Source organism: Equus caballus, chromosome 27, assembly GCF_041296265.1.
Source record: "Equus caballus isolate H_3958 breed thoroughbred chromosome 27, TB-T2T, whole genome shotgun sequence".
Taxonomy (NCBI): Eukaryota; Metazoa; Chordata; class Mammalia; order Perissodactyla; family Equidae; genus Equus; species Equus caballus.
In genome coordinates this window covers 21,236,189-21,255,881 of record NC_091710.1, presented here as the reverse complement: position 1 = coordinate 21,255,881, position 19,693 = coordinate 21,236,189, and the positions used below count along the sequence as shown (strand labels likewise).

Genomic DNA, 19,693 nt, shown 5'->3' with positions numbered 1-19,693 from the left:
CCACACTCCACTCTATCCACATGGTCAGTAAAGAACCAGTCGGAAGATCTCGCCCCAAGCAAGGACAAGGATGTATACATAGAGGGTCTCCACCTAGGTTTTTATACTTAATATCCCACTTTCCTACTCAGTCTGGATTCTCTATTGGTTTGTGCTATCTGTCCAGAGAAGGTATTACACTCTATGATACGAAAGTTTAGTTCCCCAAATAACAACCAGCCTGTTCATCTGTGACCTGCAGCTTTGCTCTATTATTTGTCCCTGTTGGCAGAGCAAGAGCACTGGCATTATATATTTGCAGGTCTGCAGTCCTGAAATAGCGTAGGAAGTAAGGATTTAAACAGGGCTTATGGAGAGAAAAAAAGGATTGAAGTGGTGGCCATTTCTACCCCAAATGCAGAAATCGATGCCAAAGAGAGAAAGAGGAAGGGAAGAAAGAAAGGCAGAGACCATGGAAACCCAAGGCAGAGGGGACAAGGAACAAAGACGAGATGATGGGAAAGGAGGGAGGGATTGACTGTCACATGGGCTGACGAGACGAGCGAATGCATTAAGCTGCTGGCAAAAAACTACATGAACAATACAAATCTTGATTCCTTTCCTCAAATTGGCTGCATTAAATTTTCAGCCAAAACAGAAATGAAATCAAAAGTGAATGGGAGTTTTCCCATCTTCCCTTCTCTTCCCTTGTCCTTCCCTCCCCTCCTGGCTCGGAAACATTGGCATCTGAGGATGCAGGGCAGTGAACCAACCGAGGGCCCTGCTGGGGTACCTGTTGACAGTAGCGTGTTTGTGTCAGAGAAGGAGGAGGGGGTACTGGAGTGGTTGGGAGATTGTTACCTCGAGCAAATAAATAACTATGCTGAGGATGATGCGAATCAGTGGGAGTCAGGTTTCCCACTGTCAGAAGGGATTTACAAACCCAGAAAGGGGAAGGGCTAGAAAGACCCCTGTGGTGTTGGACTAGAATTGGAAGTATTGGCATGATCTCATGGATTTTAAATATATATATACATATACTCACTAGTTTATCCCCACACACTAACCAGTAGCAATGTGCACATCAAGTAACCAGATGTTGGTGTCTAAACACCATCCTCCACTAAAGAGAACCAGGATCCTTGGAAAAATGGCTGATCCAGGGTTGGGGCAGGGACAGAACAAAATGACCCTGGGATAACTTGTGCCAGAAAGTAAGGAAATGTTGAAAGAATCTAAGGACATGTCAAAGAACAAAGAAGCCAGCTTATCGAAAGGGTTTCTATTGGCCTAACTTAGGTTTGAACTTGAAAATAAATCATGAGATTATCAGATTACCACCCATAGAATCAAACCAGAACCCATGAGTCTGAACAGGTATAAATAAATAATGAAAAAAGTAAATCAACAGGGGAGAAGGAAAAGCTGATCCTTCACTGGAATGCCAGCTAATAAACGTGAGAAACGATGGAGATGAAGAATCACTCTTTGGAACCATCACAGTGGCTGACACAGGCAGACGTCAGCAACGTACGCCAAGGCTGGAGGCTGGAAGTTTGAGGAGAAACAGGATATTGGCATTATGTTGGAATATCCCTCCACCCCCCACAAAATACTGATCAACTACAAGGGAAACATCGATGATTTTATGGTAGAAAAACCTGGCAGACACCGACTTCACCAGGTGATCCAGGGGTGGAAAGGGAGCATGATTTCTGTGGTATTCCTGCCAAGAATGCACTGCCTTAGTCTGCCATAAGGGAGCATAGGCAGACGCAGTTGAGGTACAAACTACAGAACGGAAGACTGTCAAAAACATGAGAGACAGGCAAAGACGGAGGAAGTATTCTAGATTGAAGGAGACTATGAGACATGACAACTAGATGCAAAATGTGTTCCTGGATAGACTCCTGGAACAGAGAAAGAGAGAGAGAGAAAAGGGCCTGGTGGTGGGGGGCGGTTGGGGGGATGTTGGGGGATGGCAGGAAGGGAGTGAAGGAGCGGGGAAGGGAGAGAGGGAGGGAGAGAGGGAGAAAAATTTCTCATTGTTGGGACAGTGGCAAATGTTAAGGGGGTCTGTGGATGGTTGTGTGGCACGAGCATTGATTTCCTGATTGGGAGGCTTATAGGGTGGTTATGTGGGAGAGTGTCCTTACTGTTGCCTGGTGCACACTGGAGTGTCCAGGGGTGATGAGGATTCTGTCATATAGAGTATAGTGATAAACGAACAGATGATAGATAAGAACAAATGCAGTAAAATGGTAATAGAGACTCTGGGTGAGGCAGATGTGAGCATTCTCTACTCTGTTCTTGCAACTTTTTTATAGGTTCGAAGGAGCAGTGGGAGAAGCGTAGACGACGTGGTGGGAGAAGCGGAGGCAGAGCTGTGGGGGACTCTGGCTCTGGTGGGAGAGGATGGGTGGCCGGTTCGGGTTCTTGCACGTCTAAGGACTCAGAGCCAGTGTGAAGAGCTGAGCACACGCATCCCTCCTATTTCTAAAGGACCCAAGAGGTGTCAGCTTTACCAGAGTTCTGAGACGATTCCAGAATGGAAACCCCAGAATGCCACCAAACCTTGCCAGGAGAGCAGCCCCCAGCCCTGCGTGGGAACCAGCTGAGGGGCAGCCTCTTCCGGAGGGGAGGGGAGGCATCACGTTCCAAAGGGCCATCCCACCTGCAGCCTCTCTCCAACCCAGATATCGCATGGCTCCCCAGAGACTGCTTGGTGGGAAAGGTCTGCTAAAAATATGTGGTCCTGGAATCTAATGAATCAGAAGCCAGACAGAGCTGAAGCAATTGCCATAACCCTGGCGGAAAATCACACCTTATCTCCTTTGCCAACCTGTCTCCTGTCCAGGAACAGGGAAGGGAGAATGAGAGCAGAAACCGAGAGGAAAGCGCAAACTCAGACAGAGGTGGCGCAGATGGAAAGCAACAGACCGGCTCTAAGCACGTTCCCTAATTTGCTTTAGTACGATCTAAATTTAGCTCTCCGACCCAGGTAGCTCTTAACATTCATTGTTTACTAGATGTTCATGAGGAGGAGAAACACTCTAATGCTTTTCATTATCTTTAAAAAAGAAAAAAGAAAAAATATACCCGCACTATTTCAGAGCTCGGCAAGGAGATGAATCCATGCCGCATGGCCGCCTCTGCGCTCTGTACAAACGCTGGGCAGCCTCCGCGCCCGGAGGAGTCCCCCGGGCTCAGCGCAGAGAGGCTGCGGGGTGAAGGCCTCTGGGAGCCCGGAGGAGGATGTGTGCTCAGGTTAATGAGAGAATGGAATTCTGAAATCCAGCCCAGCAGCTAAGAATATCTCCTATGGACTAGAAAGAGTTTCCATGTCCGAGATCTTGGCATTCCTTTAAAAAGATAAGAAGAGCCAGACCTTGAGAAGCAGGGCAGTGAGTTTAGAGGAAAGAACACTGGATTGAGAGTTAAGGCCTCTGAACTGCCCTCCTGATGTGTCACTTCATCCCCCGGGGACTCAGTCTACATATCTTCAAAATGATAGAACTGCTCTGTCTCCTAGCTTCCTCTTAATTCCACAATTCCAGAAGAAAACAATGTAACGGCTCTCGGAAAACAATTAAGATACACATGTAGAGATGCACAGAAAAAGGGATGGCAAGGTTCACAGCAAACTGTTCACGGTGATTTGGGGAGTGGGGGTCTGCGGGGAGTCTCACAGAAGACTTTACAGATTTCTGTATAGTGTGAATTTTTAAACAACTGCAATGCATTAATTTGTGTTAAAAGTCATGAAACACTAAAATCAGGGACACAGTTGTCAAAAATGTTTCTATCAAAGAATTCACAATCACATGAAAATAATCCCAGGCAAATTCACACGCATAGTGTATCCAGTCAGAACGGGGTTAGCATTCCCTCTAATAACCAGAGAGGCGAATCCTCCTTCAAGGCCCAGATCAAACGTCGTTTTTCTCTGTGACTTTCCCTGTCCCTCTCTCATCGCCACACCACACCCTATTTCTGGCCCCCCAAAAGCGAGCTACTCCCTCCACCGTGTTGCCATGGCACTTGAAGACTCTATCAAGGACCTTATCAGATGGAACTGCATTTATCTGCTCTGTGTCTGTGTCTCTCAAAGTGGACTTTTTGAAGTCCTGTTTTCCTCTTTTGTATCTTAGGTCCTAGCATCAGGCCTGGCACATAGCATGAGCTCCAAAGGAGTTTGCAGAATTGAATGCACATTCATGCAGCCTGACACACACAGAGAGCCATCTTTTTTCTTAGATTCTCAAGACTATCACAGCTAGTTTTCATATTGTAAATTCACGACAATCAAACCATAAAGTGGAGGTTGGAGAGTGTGCTTTCCTTGCAATATAGTCCATACCATTCTTGACGATGCTGCTCACCCATTTCCTGGTCCCTGGGATCCAGAGATGTCCGTGTTGTTGCTACAAATGGATATTTTAATATAACTGAACTGGTCAGTTAACTCCTCCGTAACCGAGAAGGAAGGGAAAGGAAAAGGAAAGCAGGACAGGGAGGTCGCCCGAGAAGCAGTGGGCTCTGCTGCATGGTCTCAAGTCCTCTGTGGGGCGCGGTGCAGACACTGGGGCTGGGTGCTGGGAGACCCGGCCGCTGGATCAGGAAGGCTCTTGGCCTCTGCCTCCGAGTCTCGAGTCTCGGCGACCTCCTTTGTCAATCTCCTGCTCTATCCACCTCACGCAGGGGTGTGAGCATGAAAAGTGATTGGGCCTGGGGCCGCCTGGTGGTGTAGTGATTAAGTTCACGTGCTCCGTTTCAGCGGCCCAGGGTTCGCAGGTTCGGATCCGAGGTGTGGACCTACACACTGCCCATCAAGCCATGCTGTGGTGGCATCACACATACAAAATAGAGGAAGATGGGCCCAGATGTTAGCTCTGGGCCCATCTTCCTCACCAGGAAAAAAAAAAAAAAGTGGTCAGGCCTGGGAAAGGAGAGACACTGTAGAACCAGAATCTGTGATTATTAAACACTGTGGGTCACTCTGACTCCCAATAAGTAATCAACATACTTTAAAACTACGAATTAGTCATTATAATTAGCAAGATGAACATCAAATAGCTTATTTCTGCTGAGACGCAAAAGCGGTACACCTATTTAAAATAATTCAGAGGGTGGGGGTTTTCAAGTTCCATCTTTTTCACTAATACCTTTTCTAGTAGGAACCAGAACTTCAGAAGACTCCACAGCACCAGGCGTAGGGGCATCTAACGGCTTCTCTTGTTTACTTCTCTGCATGCCACAGAGCACCACCTTCTCAGTGGGGGCTGCAATAATATATCCTTCTCTCTCCATTATTGCTATTCCAGAACTGCAACAAGGCAGCACGTTCTAAGAAGGCTTAACGTTGCCATATTATCATATTAGGAAGGCTTTCTGTCTGAGTTTGGGGGTGCAGGTAGGATTTAGTGACTATGCAGTTGAATGCCATTTCTATGCCTGGAAATAGTTCCTAAGAAAAAGAAAATGACAGAGAACAGTAACAGGCTCTGCAGCCACCCTGATATGGACATAACCTCATTAGCCTGACTGCCCACCATCCTCACGCTCCTTCATTTCATTTACCCCAATCTCACTGATGCCCTTCACCACTCCTGCCTTGGCACAGTCTGCTCCTTCTCACTGCCATTCTCTTTTCCCAGTTCTCTTCTTAGTAAACTCCTACTCATCCTTAAAAGCCTTTCTCTGACTCAGGCATTTTAGCCGCTACCCTGAGACTAGAAGCGTCAGGAAAGCAGGCACTGGGGCTCACCCACCACTGAGTAGCCAGCACACAGCAGCTCAATAAATATTTGTTGAATGAAGGCACAAATGGATGAAAGCAACCTCTGTGCTCATTCTGGATGGCACATATAACACTGAATGTGTAAGCTTCTGTTTACAAGCTGGACTTCTTCTCCCGCTTCTGAGTTCTTTGCGGGGGGGGGGGGGGATGAATGGATTAAGCCTTAGCAAGGTGCTTGGGTCACTGTAAGTGCTCAACCACGTTTGCGGAATAAATAAATGAGCAAAGAAAGTTCAGGTGGTCTTCTTAAGCCCACCTCACCAAATCCAAAGTCATAAAGCTCAGAAGATACTCAGAGGTAACCTCTAGACCTCAGCTGTCTGAACTATACGGGGGGAGAGTTGAATGCCATGATCTTCTCTAAGTTCTAAGATTCTGTAATTTGGAAAGGAAGCAAGCATCACAATCACCAGAGCCCAACAAATCCTGATCAAAAGACTTAGCATTCGGTGTCTGTAGAAAAGACTACTCCAGCAGAAACTATTGTTCCAGGTGTTCCATTTATTTGAAATGCCTAAAGCCCTTTACCTTCAAGATAAACAAGTACCCAGCAGTGATGGGTACATGTGGAATGTCCATGTGAAGATTTGGGAAGCATCAATGGAACCAGAACGGTTTCGCATGCTTCCCCTGGCTGTTTCGGCACTAGAAATCGTTCATGTGTTTGTCATTGCAATGACATGTGATGGTCAAGCTTCTGGAGACCGCAGCAAATACTGCCACGTACTTGACGAGTGAGGCTACTGCCAGAATCTGAACCATCATCATGCAGGAGAGTCATTATCCTAAGAACGACTATGTCACGATGCTCTTTTAGATGGAGTTCCTATGTGGGCTAAGTGCCAAGTATATAAGCTTTAGACATTGGTGGTTACAGCAGACTTAACGTCTACTGACCGAATCTGTGTGCCAGGTAGAATCCTGACGAGGAGCGCTGAATAAAACAAAGCCCGCTGCCTTCGCGCTGCCTCCATTTTAGTAAGTCAGGCAGTAACAAGCACAATGGAGAGAAATAAGACAGGCTATGAGGACGGAGGGGCCTGGGCTGCTCCAGAAGACCTCTCTTCCAACTCTTTGCCTTATGCCAGCACTGTAAACAACAAGGCTTCTCCTTGTGGCGTGAAATTTTCTCCTGAGGTCTCAAGTAACTTTCTTTCCTATCAGGAAGGCCAACTGAGGCAGTGCGTGTTAGCGTAATAAGAACAGAAGCCTAACACATGAGGCTTCTGCCCCTGGAGTTACAGCTCTGGGTTCCCAGTGGAGCACCCCTGTTGCCTCGACAATTCTAGGAATTCAGGAGAACAGAGGCTCTCACTGCTCTCCGCTTGTTTTCTTCTTATTTGTCTAAGTGGTAAATGTATAGAGTCAATTAGTTCATCCCAGAACGTTTTTTTAAATTGCTATGGCTTCCATAATAAATTATTTTGATTTGATTAAGTAATCTAGGAATAACTCTGCAACTGGAACATACGAAGCTGATATTGGTAAGTACATAATTATGTAGCCATTTATTTAAACAAATATCGCGCATCTATTGCATGACTTCCCTACGCTGGGCGCTGTGAGGAGTACGCAGTCAGGGACTTCGCCCCCAGGTGACTTAGCATCTACTAGGACAGATAAGACTCGATCAACGTTACCATGCTATATGGTAGACACGACTGAGCTGCAAGAGAGGACTGATCAACTGTAGGAGAGACCACCCCAGGCTCTGGGCATCACTGTGTCTTCATGATGGCTTTTGAGCTGACACATGAACCAACCAGCCCATCGCCATGTGGCTGCTGCAGTGGCAAGAATGACACCGTGCCAGGCTGAGTAAAGGGCCCCTGGCCCCTATGTTCCTTTGGGTCCTGTGTGCTGAGACCACCACGGCCAGGGCTCAAAAGTCAACCCTTAAAGAGGCCTTCCTTAACTGCCCCACCTAAAACACCTTTCTCCTCCATGGTACTTCTCAGTAGCTGACATGACATGTTTGTTCATTTTCTTGGTTATTGTCTGTCTTCTTTACTTGCGTATAAATGTCACCAGAGCACAAACTTCGTCTATTTTGTCTGTCTTGTTCAGTGCCTAGAATAGTACCTGGCACCAAGTAGGTGTTTAATAAAGAATGTGGACTGACCCCCACAAAGACTCTGGTGGGATTATATTCAACATGCCTCTCATCCCAGTTTTCATCAGCCGACGCCAGCATTTGACTTCCTCGAATGCTGAATGACTTCCAAATATCTATCTTTGGGTTGGACCTCTTATCTGAGTTCCAGGCTCAAATATCCAATTGCTTACTATGTATCTTCACTCAGATTCCTCAAGGACTCACACAGCCCTGTTCCGGCCTCCTCACCCCATTTCCACACACTAAGTCCACTCCCAGCGTTCCTGGTCTCAGTGAATAGTGCCACCCTCCACCCCCTGCATAACCCAGACACTTGAGGGTCATTCTTGGAGCCTCCTTCCCTGCCCTCCCACCTCCAATGCATCACCCATGCCTGTTCACTTTGTTCCATCTCCATAGCCATGACCCTTCTCCAAGCTACTGACATTTCTCTCCTGGACTACTGAAATAGTCTCTGACTGGCTTCCCCAATCCACCCCGGGCCCTTCCATCTATCTTCCACACAGTAGCCAGTGTGACCCTGTAAAGCACACCGCCAATCACATGCTTGGATCTGTGGTTCGCTTCCCTCTGCTCTTAGGATAAAGGTCAGAATCCTTAACCCGCCTTCAGCAAGCAGGGGGATATTCCACCAGAACACGGCGACACAGCTGTCCAGCTTGTTAAGTGCTGAAACACCTCCATTCTTCTCTGTCAACAGCCACTGCCTCAGCACCCCTGCTGCTCTGGCCACTCTGTCCCCTCCCCCAGATCCTTCCCCTCAGTCAGCAACTGTAGGGTTAACACGTGGCGCAGCAGGCAAACACACCCCCACGCACACAATGCACACACAAGTGCATGCATACACACTGCACTGCTCCAGCCCTGGGGCGCACTGTCCTAGTTGTTGACCATTGTGACTATTGCTCCTGCCTATAAGGTCCAGCGTGCTCCCAACTTCACCTCTCCAGCCTCACCTGGTCCCTCCTGCTCTCTGCCCTGCAGCCACTCTGGCCTTCCATAAACTTTCTGTGCTCTTCTCTGCCTCAGGGACTTTGCACAGGCTGTTCCCCACCACTGGAATGTTCTCCCTTTCCTTCAGCTCATTAACCATACTCATCCCTTAGCTTAACTATCTCTTCCTCATGGTAGCCTTCTCGACCTCCAACTCTAGGTCAAGCCTCTCTTATATATTCTCACATAATCCTATGCCTTTCCTTCACAGTTCCTAACAGAGTTTGGTTTGCATATCTATTTATGTGATCATTTGACATAGTTCTCACTACCAGTAGACTACAGCTCAGAGAGGATGAGGACTAGGACTTTCTTTTTTACTCTTAATCCCTAAAGCCTTGCAGTCCACGTACGTGTGCAGAGAGGCCCTTGGCTACATGGGTCTAAAGCTGGAACACTGATTGAATAAACAAGAGGATCAGGCCTTCGTATAGAGATACAAGTGCATGCATGAGTATATGTGTGTCCTTATGTATGAATTTGTTCTTCTCTAAAAGTATAATAATGAGATGATGACAAACATTAGTAGACAGTCTATGCAATGAGGAAACTGCCCTGAATTTTCAGATGTCTCTTATGTAAGCTCAGAGTTCCTCTTTTCACACTGCTTAGAGTAATTACTTCCTATTACGGCAAGCAGTACGCATTCTTTCCACAAAACATGCTATTTGAAAGTGTGTTACTTACATAAGGATCGGGATTTGCTGTCTTACCGCTCTCACTGGCCACCAGCTCGAAGGATTCAAGCAAAAGCACACTCTCAAGCCCTGACCCCAGGACAAGAGCCTGTTTTTATCCTCTCAGAGCAACGAAGGCATGTTTTAAAGAGAAGAAAGCTGCAGTCCCATTACGAGGCCGGCTCTGTGACCAGCGGAGAGCAGCAGCATTGTCCCGATGGGCGCGCTAATGTGTTTATTGAGGGCGAAGTTCAGCTACTGGAGTCCCCCATTACCAGGCTCTCCACTCCAGAGCAGAGGCCGAGCCGCCCTAGAAACCAGAATGAGGCCGGCAGCGCCCCACCCCTGGGCAGCCCCGGAGCACAAGGCGCAGACCAACAGCGCCCAGACGGGCGGAGGAGCTGAGGGGAGAAACCGGCAGCGAGAGGCTTCCGCCGTGGCGAATCCCCCTTCTACTCCCCTCTGACATCCATTTCCTGGCTGGCAGCAGGTTCCTTTTGAAACAAAGAGGCAGGCCGTGGCCAGGACAGCAGTCTCCAGCCTGAGGTTGGAGCCTTCCTGTCACCCGCACTGAGATTGACACCGGAAACGATGTCAATAAAGTGCAGATCCCCCCTGGTGCCCGCTGCTCCTTGAGCGCGAGAGGAACGGGGAGGTGCTCCGAGGAAAGGAGGCAGAGGGACGAGCCGCTTACCCAGGGCCTCACCAACGGGAGAGCAATCAGGACAAAGCCATTCCCTGGGGGTCATCAGAATCTTTCAATTTCACACCGAAAAAGCAGCCCCGGCTCAAGGCTTAAGAAGGTGCAGTTGTCCCCATTTCTGCTAAGTGGACTCCTTCCCGAGCTGGCATTTTCGCCCTGGAGGGCCTCTGAGGGCACGCGCTCCTTAACCGGAGCGGCCCTTCGGAGGGGCCTCCTCGGCGCTGCCGCTGCCTCGGACCGCATCTCTCTGCCCAGGGACGCGGCCCCTCCTGCCGGCCGGGGACAACAGGACCACAGCTCCTACAGCCGTTGCTGAGGGCTGGCTGAGGGCTGGCGTTGAAACCATCCCTGAGCCCCCTCCTGAGCCACTCTGATCCCAGGACTCACTCTGCCCCCATACTTTGCTCCTACTGCCTCTTCCCAAGAAAGAAATGGGTTCCGGGTCTCAGTCTGCTATCAAAGGCCAATCTTTAGCTCTGTATGTTTGGTTAGAATCACCACAAACATCCTTAAGTCTGCGGACATGTGTGTTGGTAAATTTGGGTGCAGGGGTGTAAGAGGAGGAGAGCTTGCTCGCCTCACCCAGTTTTGTTACTCAAGTGGCCGGGGGGGGGGGGGGGGGGGGTTGTTACAGAGAGGAGAGACTGAGGGGGCAAGGGGCCAGAGAGTGGTAGAAAAGTCAACCTGCATTCCAGGAATTTGCCCCTGCTGGCTGGTAAAAGTCATCCGGTCCACTACAACGTGGAGGAAGCTGGAGGACACTACACTGGGTGAATAAGCCAGTCACAGAAGGACAAACACTGTATGATTCCACTTACATGAGGTCCCTAGAGGAGTCACATTCACAGAGACAGAAAGGAGCATGGTTGCCAGGGGCTGGGGGAGGGGGAGCGGGGAGTCAGTGCCTCATGGGTGCAGAGCTCCAGTTTTGCAAGATGAAAAGAGTTCTGAGGACGGATGGTGGGGATGGCTGCACCACAACATGAACGTACTTAATGCCACGGAACTGTACACTTAAAAACGGTTAAGACGGCAAATTCTATGTTATGTGCATTTCACTGCAATTAAAAACATTTTTGGGGGCCGGTCTGGTGGTGCAACAGTTAAGTTCGCACGTTCCACTTCGGTGGCCCAGGGTTCGCCAGTTCGCCGGTTCGGATCCCAGGTGCAGACCTACACACCACTTGGCAAGCCATGCTATGGTAGGCGTCCCACATATAAAGTAGAGGAAGATGGGCATGGATGTTAGCTCAGGGCCAGTCTTCCTCAGCAAAAAGAGGAGAATTGGCGGCAGATATTAGTTCAGGGCTAATCTTCGCCCCCCAAAAAAGAGGAAACATTTTTTAATGGTTAAGATGATTAAGAAAAGGTCACAATTCGAAACTGAATTAGCATGTGTGACTGAACACCTTAATTGGCCGGCAAAGACGCACAAACAAACCAAAACAAAACAAAAGTCATTGAATGCACAAGTCTCAGCTGCACCCTGTTCTCTTTCTAGGGAGGATTTCCTCTCTATTCAGTCAATTCCTAGATCTTTGGCCTCAAATCTGGCTCTGCCCTCCACTCCATCCTGAACACTTTAAGTTTCCTGACCAGCCCCTCCTGAACCAAGCCCCTGTCGCTTAGCACCTGGAACCTCGGTGAAGCTGTTTAAGCCACATTGGTTCTCAGCCTGAGCCAGACTCGCCTTCGTCCACACCCTGACAGAGTGAGTCCTCATCGCTATTTCCTCCTCAGCCCAGCAGAGAACCCACAAAGGCTGCTGGGGGACAAAGGAGATTTAATGTCACCACTGACACGACATCCTTCAAAGGCCCTTCCTCCTGCCCACTTTCAAAGGCCACATATTCTAAGACCACAGCAGGGACCAACGGCAGCTTCTAAGGGAAGAGTCCTCAGGAGACAGAGCCCGGGCCGACCCACACTGTTCAGACATCGGCCCTTCTCTGTGGGGCCCCGGATCGCGGCAGTATGTGAACACCAAGGTTAGGGCCTTCAGCAGGCAGGAGCCCTGGGGGATTTTTGAGGCCACCGGGAAAAGGTTCATAGAGGTGAAGCAAAGCTCTCAGGAAATGGCAGCGGGCAACAGCCGCTCTTCTGAGACCACAGGCCTGTCCCCATCACACTTACCTGGTTACAGGTGTTAATGTCTACCCCATTCCGCAGGTGATCCAAAGCTTTGTCCAAGTTACCTGATCTTGCTGCCCTTAGAAAGCTGGTAGCAGCGTCGGCCTGTGAGGAGAAAGAGCAGGCTGTGTCAGGGTGTTCTGTGTGGTAACAACTCACGGTCCCATCCAAGCCTAGGGCCACGAAAAGGGGCGAGGTCACGGCGGCAGCCACTGCGCCCTCCTGTTACGGCTCGCGGGTGTGGTGGGGGCCTAGAGCCCCTGGCCGATCCATAATGTGAGGAGGCTGCTTTCCAGCCCAGCTCCCCATCCTTTTGGTACTTTTATGAGCAAGTATGCTTGGGTAGGACCCCATGAAGAGGGACCCCATTGAGAAGTGAATGCTCAGCACGGCCTGGTGTCTTACTGCTTCCACGTGTCCAAGGGCCCACTGCCTCCTTACTGAGGAGGCTGAGTCTCACGGGCCTGGCCCCAGGAGCCACGGATGCAGGCGCCACAGGCACCACACACAGGCCCTTTGGAGCTGATTTGTAGTTTTGTTTTTTAAGTAAACAGCACATACCACTTACTATGTGCTAAGAACCATTATCAACACTTTACATGCAATAAATACTTACACACACACACAGATACGCATTTAATCCTCATTTTTTAAAAAAAACCAAAGAGGTAAGTACTATGGTGGTCCCCATTTTACAGATGAGGGAACTGAGGCACAGAGAGCTGAAGTGATTTGTGCAGGGTCACACAGCAGGTAGGAGGCACAGCCAGGACTCAAACTCAGGCCTCCTGGCTCTGAAATCCGTGAGCTTAACTTCCCTGCTCCATTGCCAGCTTAACGTGAGCCTTATGTCACAGGTGCCCCTGTGAGGCACCTTCCTGAATAACTTGGTAATTGTTGCTCAGCCACCTACACCCTGCATTTCAAGACCCTGCCACAGGAACACTTGTGTGTATTAAAGATGAATGACAGCCAGAGAGAGGGAGAGCTGGACAATAAAATAAAGCCTATGAATGCAGGCAAAGTCTACGAACGCAGGCGAGTGTGGTAGGAACGAGGTGAGCTGGCTCAGAGCAGCACCCCTGCGCCCAGCTGAGTTGGTTAAGTCACCAAGTTTGTGGTAACTTGTTACAGCAGTGACAGGGAACTAATACATATGCTAATGATGACCATCCCTAAACGCAGAAGACTCCAACGCCAACAATCCCAAACAGTATCCTCCAATTAAATCCTCATCCTCCCTCAAAGCGGGGCTGCATGCCTTTGCCAATTAACAGTTAATCCCAGGCAGAAAAGCTTCTCCAGCCTCACCCACACCACCTTCACCGTGGTCCAGCCCTTCGCTCTGAGTTCTGCCCTGTCCCTCCGCCGCCACCACTTCAGGCCTCCAGTGATGCACTGGGAGAGCCAGTTCCTTTCTCTCCTCCCAGCCAGCCCCACTCCAGTCTGCCTTGGTGATCTCCCTAAAATCCTGCGGTCCCGCCAGCCCTCCCCTACGCCCCACAGGCCCACACAGGCCCCCTGCTAGAGAAGCTCAGACCCAAGCTCTGCATCTGCCTGTTCACAGCAAACACACACACATGGATCTCTGCCCCCAACGTGGCAGGAGGGCCCCTTCCTCCTCCCTCCCTTGTCCCCCGTGGCAGTCCCACACTCTGTCTGCCTGCAGGCCCACACTGACTATTCCCAGGATCCTGCACCCTTCTGCCACTATCATTTGCTAATTCTCACCTCGCCTTTCTTCGAGGTCTGCTCAGCTCCTACCTCCTCTAAGATGCTGTCCTTGGATACCCAGTATTTACCATCTTTAAATCTAGGAACAGGAGCTTGATTTTTTAAATGCATTTTAAATACATCTTTGTCAAGTTATTTGATTTATGCAAGTTTGTCGCCCCAGCCAAGTTGTTCTCTTCTTGGGGCAGGGACCAAACCTTCCATCTATCTCAGAGCATGAAGTGTCTGCTAGGCCAAGACTTCCCTTGGCTTCCAGCACAGGCCCTGGATGTCACCAGGTTCCTCGGCAAAGAGTCTGTGCTAGAGGGAGTATCTCAGAAATGAGGATCAATCTGTCGGTTCCCCATAAGCTGGACTCCCAGAGAAATCAGACTTAAAGTGTAGTCCCTCTGAGAAATGTCTGTTTGTGCCTGCTGATGCAGAAAGTCTGTCTGGATCCAATGGCAGTAGTCCCTTCTACCTGCCGGGGATGCTTCCAAGACCCCCACTGGATGCCTGACACCGCAGATAGCGCTGAGCCCTATGTATGCTACATTTTTTCCTGTACATCCATGTCTACGATAAAGTTTAATTGATAAATTAGGCGCAGTAAGAGTTAACAACAATAACTACTAGCAAAATAGAACAATTATAACAATCTACTGTAATAAAAGTGATGTGAGTGTGGTCTCTCTCTCTCACAATATCCCATTGTACTGTCCTCGCCCATCCTCTTGGGACGCTGTGAGATGATTCAATGCCTACGTGACGAGATGGAGTGACGGAGGCGCTGTGACGGAGCGTCCCAGGCAGGATGGCCTGGGACGGGGCGAGATTTCAGCACACTACTCAGAAGGTGGGCAATTTAAAACATGACTTGTTTATTTCTGGAATTTTCCATTTAACATTTTCAGGCTGTGGTTGACTGCAGGTAACTGAAACCACGGGAAGCCAAACCATGGATAAGGAGGGGCCACTTTATTAGGAAAAATACTACATTATTCTCCAAGAATGAGAGAGAGGTATATCTCTTACCTACCCAAACTATCTTCTGCAGCACAGTCATAGGATTTGGGAGGAAAACCTGAGAATGGTGGGTAAAAATAGGTGCAACATCAACCAGTGACACTGTTTGACTGTTGAAAGGACTGGACCTAGGAAGTGAAGGAGAATATTTATGACAGACAGACAAGCAGATAAATAGAGGGCGAGGGAAGCCCCGTGTAGACTAAGCTGAGGAAGGCTAACTAATTTCTGCAGTTTGTATAACATCAATGAAATTATACTACTAATACCAGTCACTGGGCAGTGTATTACGGACACGATATCTTTTCATGCTGGTCACAACCGCTGAGGCAGGTGTAATTGTCCACATTTTAGAGGTGACGAACTGAGGTTTCCCCGAGTTCTGCAGCTAGTTGGTTAGTCAACACTCAGGGATTCGGCCCAGGCCCCCCTGACTAACGCCAGTGCCTTTCCACTTCCCTTGACCCCGAGGCGCATTCTCAGCAATTTCACACCTGAGGGCGTCCACACAGCCCTGACAGATTGTAGGGGCTGGGAGGGGCCTCATGCCTTTGCCAATCGAACAGTTACCCCACGGCAGAGAAAGGGTGCCGGGCGGGGCGTGGCTCTGACCCTGAGCGCTGTGTTAGGGCCAAAACAGACCTCCAGAAAGGGGCCATCTAGCCCAGTTCCTCCTTTCGCTGATGATAAAACTGATGGTGAAAATACAGTGACTGGCTAAGGTCACCTAGACAGTTAGAGGTGAAGTTCAATTGCTAAGGCATTTCATTTCCTTTTGGTCTCCTCTAGGCCCTGGGTTGTCAGGACATGAGCAGGATCCTCAGAGTATCTGACAGGTGAGTGAGAGAGCATGGTGTCACTCCCACTGTGCATCACTCAGTTTAACTCTACAGTCTATTTACTGAGGTCCTATTTCAAGTCCTGGATCCTGCTGGGCAAAGAGAGAGAATAAAAAATCAGAATAGAGGTCTCTGCCCTCGTGATTGGTAAAACAAAGCAACTGGGGGATAAAGGGGCATGTGTGCATGCATGCAGGCGCCCATTGATTCACTCCACATGCATTCACTGAGCACCTCCTGGGTGCCAGGGATTGGTTAAGCCACACAGCAACGGCCCTCATTGGAACGTGAGACCCATTCTTAGCATCTCGTTCTTCCCAGCCCATCCTGCCCATCTATCTAATCAGTTACCTCCAGTCCAATGACCTGTCCTAGGTGCAATTTCCTGGTGCATCTAGGAACCATCTGTGTAACCCAACAGGACAGAAAGAAAGTCAAAAGAATCTAGTACGTTCCACTTAGAATACCCACCTGAGTAAATACTAACCAGAACAACAACAACAATAATGACAAACACTAACTGGATAGCTCTGGGCTCTGTTAAATTGGAGCAGAGTCCCTGGCCCTCTCGATACTGGAGGCAGCCTCAGAGAGGCCTCCCTGTGGGAGGAGACTAGAGGAGCTAAAGGAGGCTGCTCACGTGTCAAGAAAAATCAGTCCACAATGGCCCAACCCTGCATCACCAGCAAGGAACGGACACCCCCTCAGAGCACCTCACCAAGGCTGCCTCCTTGCGTCTTCGCCCCTTCCTCCTCTCGAGCTGAGTTTCGATCGAATTTTACCCGTGAGAAAATCGCTCGTGCCTGCACTGAGGGGAGGAGGGGGTATACCCATTTTGTTGTGTCCCTTGCCCACATCCCTTCGGTTAATCTATGTAATGTTCCTAAATTTTCTTTGATAACAAAATATTTACCTTTACAAAGCTCTCACTGTGTTTTAAGTACTCTACATGAATTAATTCATTTGCTCCTCCCAGTAATCCCATGAAGCAGGTACTTCTATTGCACAGACGAGGTCAATGAATCACAGAGAAGTTAAATAACTTGTCCAAAGTCACACAGCTAATACATGGCTTGGCCAAGATTTGAATCTAAGTAGCCTACCTCCAGGGTCTTTCTCTAACCCCTGTGCTATACTGCCTCATGGGCCAATCGTTTGCTAGTGCCCATAAGATTCCTCTCAAGTTCAGCCCTGGCTGGAGAGAGCCTTCCGTCTGCGCTCAGAGGCTGTGCCCCCTTCAGCCCTCAGTTTAGGAGGAAGCTGGTGGAGGGAAAGGAAGGGAATGGAATTCCTCCTGGGTCCCAAGTTCTCCTCAGGGCTTCTTGGGAAACGGAGGTGAACCCTTGGTTACCTGAGACACCCAGACTATTATTAAACCGGCACTTCCTGAGTAGGTGATACGAATATAGCAAGAGATAAGTCGCCGAGGGGGCTCCAGTGTCCTGGGAGGAGAGGCCGGAAGCTGGCTGCTAAATGTCAGCATGCCGGTAACACAGGAGCAGTGAAGGCTGCAGAAACACCAGAGGCCAGGCAAAGTTTAGATTTAGGCCTGGGAAGGGAACCCCAGGGCCTCTTCACATCTTCTCCGGGGCTTGAGTTGGCCTAAGTTCTCCCCAGGACCAATCATGAATTACTTCTCAAGGTCTTTGAGTGCAAAATTCATATCTAAAAGGATAAATGGAAACTGAGCTATCGCCAATTTCTGTAAACAGCGAGGAGATAATCTCTGTTTCCCAAGGGGTCTTAGTGTCCAGAATGTGGTTTCTCTCACAAAGCCATTGTCAGAATTCCCAGGAAGAGACTCCAGATCCTTTCCAGCCGCTGGGGCAGCACATCCACAAGACGGCGTACAGCAGGCGCCTTCTGGATGTGGAGCTGTCTGCTTGTCTAGGGGCTGCCCTCCACATCCAGAGTTCCTTCAAACTCAGCACCTGGGTATTCCTCCAGCCCCCCGGGAGGCCCACAGAAAGAACATCAGCTCCAGCCAGCACACACACCGCTGTGGCCCCTGCCTTTATCCCATTGACCACAGGGACACGGAAGTGAACCCTGGGCCACACTGTGTGTTTCCACTTAGTTTCTTTCATTTTTCTTCCCGGAAAGTTGTGCTATTAAAGCTTTACAAGCTGTCTCCAGGCGCCACAATCGGATTACCATTGGCAAAGATAAAATGAACAAATTAAACAAGGATGAGGAAACGATGTGTGAGCAGGAGTCCTGGGTCCCCTTATAATCTCCCAACACAACCGAGCGGCCTTGGGAAAAACTCTGTTCCTTGCGCTCTTCCTGCAACAGCCTTAGAGGCTGCGCGATGCAGCGATGTGTGAAGCGAGAGTGGACCCTGACGTTGGGAAGACCTGGAGTGAAGCCCTGCTCTGCCACTTGATGCTGTGCCTCCTACTTGTTCCCAAACCTCAACTTCCCCATTGTTAAAATGGGGATAATACACAGCTCACTGCGGGGCTGTGAGGATGATAAAGTCCAGGGAAAGCACAGGCGTCCTGGCTCACAGCTGGTCTACCCTCCCCTCTTTCCATTCATTTCCAGCTACCTATGGACCTCCGCGCGCTCGTCTCTCTGAGGTTTAGGGATCAAGCGAGGCTGCCCCTTCACTGGCCAAGGCCAAGGCGGTATCCCCGCGAGAGGCAGCCGGGCGCCCCCCACAGCCGAATCCACTCGGCGGGACTCTCCTCCCGGGGTGCGGGGGACGCGGCCTCGGCCAGGGCCCCGCGCGCCCGGCTCCCCTCGGGGCACCTCCGCGCTCCCGCGTGTGCCGCCTCCCCGCTGGCCACTGGCCTGCCGCCTCCCGGCACCAGCCCCTTCGCGCCGGCAGCCTCCAGGCCAAAGGAATTTTCCTCTGGATCCTGCTAGAAGCCTCGGCGCCCGGCGTGAGGCAGCAGAAGGGCCGCGGGCGCGTGTCCCCGCACCCGCCCGGGAAAGTTGGCGCCGCCGAGCCCGCGGGCACCGCAGCCCGCAGCCAGGGCGCCGCGGCCCCGACCCCGCACGGAGGCCCGGCGCGCGCCCAGCGCCCCGCCGAGCGGCCGCGAGCAGTCGTCCACTCACCGCAGGGTCTGGACCGGACCTGCCCTGTCTCGCTGCCATCGTCGGGCGCCCGCGCTGAAATCCGAGCCCGGCTCCCTCTCCCCCTCCCCCGTTATCCGCTCGGCTGCGCGGGGAGCGCCAGCGAGTTACACGGCATCTGGCTAAAAATACAGGCTCCCTGCGCTCGGCTCCGGCGCCCGGACCCTGCGCTCGCCCGCCCTCCAGCCAGCCTGCCAGCCAGCCAGCCGCTAATGGGATCTCTTCATTTTCTCTCCATTATTGTGTCAGATGGGAAAGTTAATGCAAGGCGATCTCCGGAGAGAAAGCACTGCTGCCAAGCCCGGCGGAGGGGGCGCGTGGAGGGTGCGGGCGGGGGTGCAGCCCGAGCTGCAGGTGTGGCCGGCCGGGCAGGGAGCGAGCGTCCTGCCGCTGCAGAAGGGAGGCACACACGTCCAATGGAGGTGAGGAGCTCCAAGCTGCATGGCGCTCCTGCCCTGCCTCCAGCTACCCCGACTGCCCTAGTGAATGGGCCCCGGAGCCTGCAGAGCCGGCCAGGGTGAGCTCAGCAGAGTCTATTTATGCCCCACAACGAATTTGCATGTTTTGAGCTCTTCCATCGTGTCCTGAGATACCAGCTCATCAGCCTCTTCCAGCTTCTGCTGGAGAGCCGCGACG

At 50.6% G+C, this 19,693-nt stretch overlaps 1 protein-coding gene across 14 annotated transcripts in view; it reads right to left on the bottom strand.

Annotated features, from left to right (window-relative positions):
• The window catches only part of ANK1 (ankyrin 1), a 207,559-nt gene that overhangs the window by 84,442 nt on the left and 103,424 nt on the right, over positions 1–19,693 (bottom strand). For 12 of the 14 annotated variants that reach the window (XM_014736526.3, XM_070253376.1, XM_014736530.3 and 9 more), the window contains exon 2: positions 12,402–12,503. In XM_014736526.3, coding sequence (XP_014592012.2) covers positions 12,402–12,503 — 102 coding nt within the window. Of the gene's footprint in view, positions 1–12,401; positions 12,504–19,039; positions 19,534–19,693 lie in introns of those variants that run through there. The other 2 variants (XM_014736528.3, XM_014736534.3) reach the window with 1 other exon arrangement.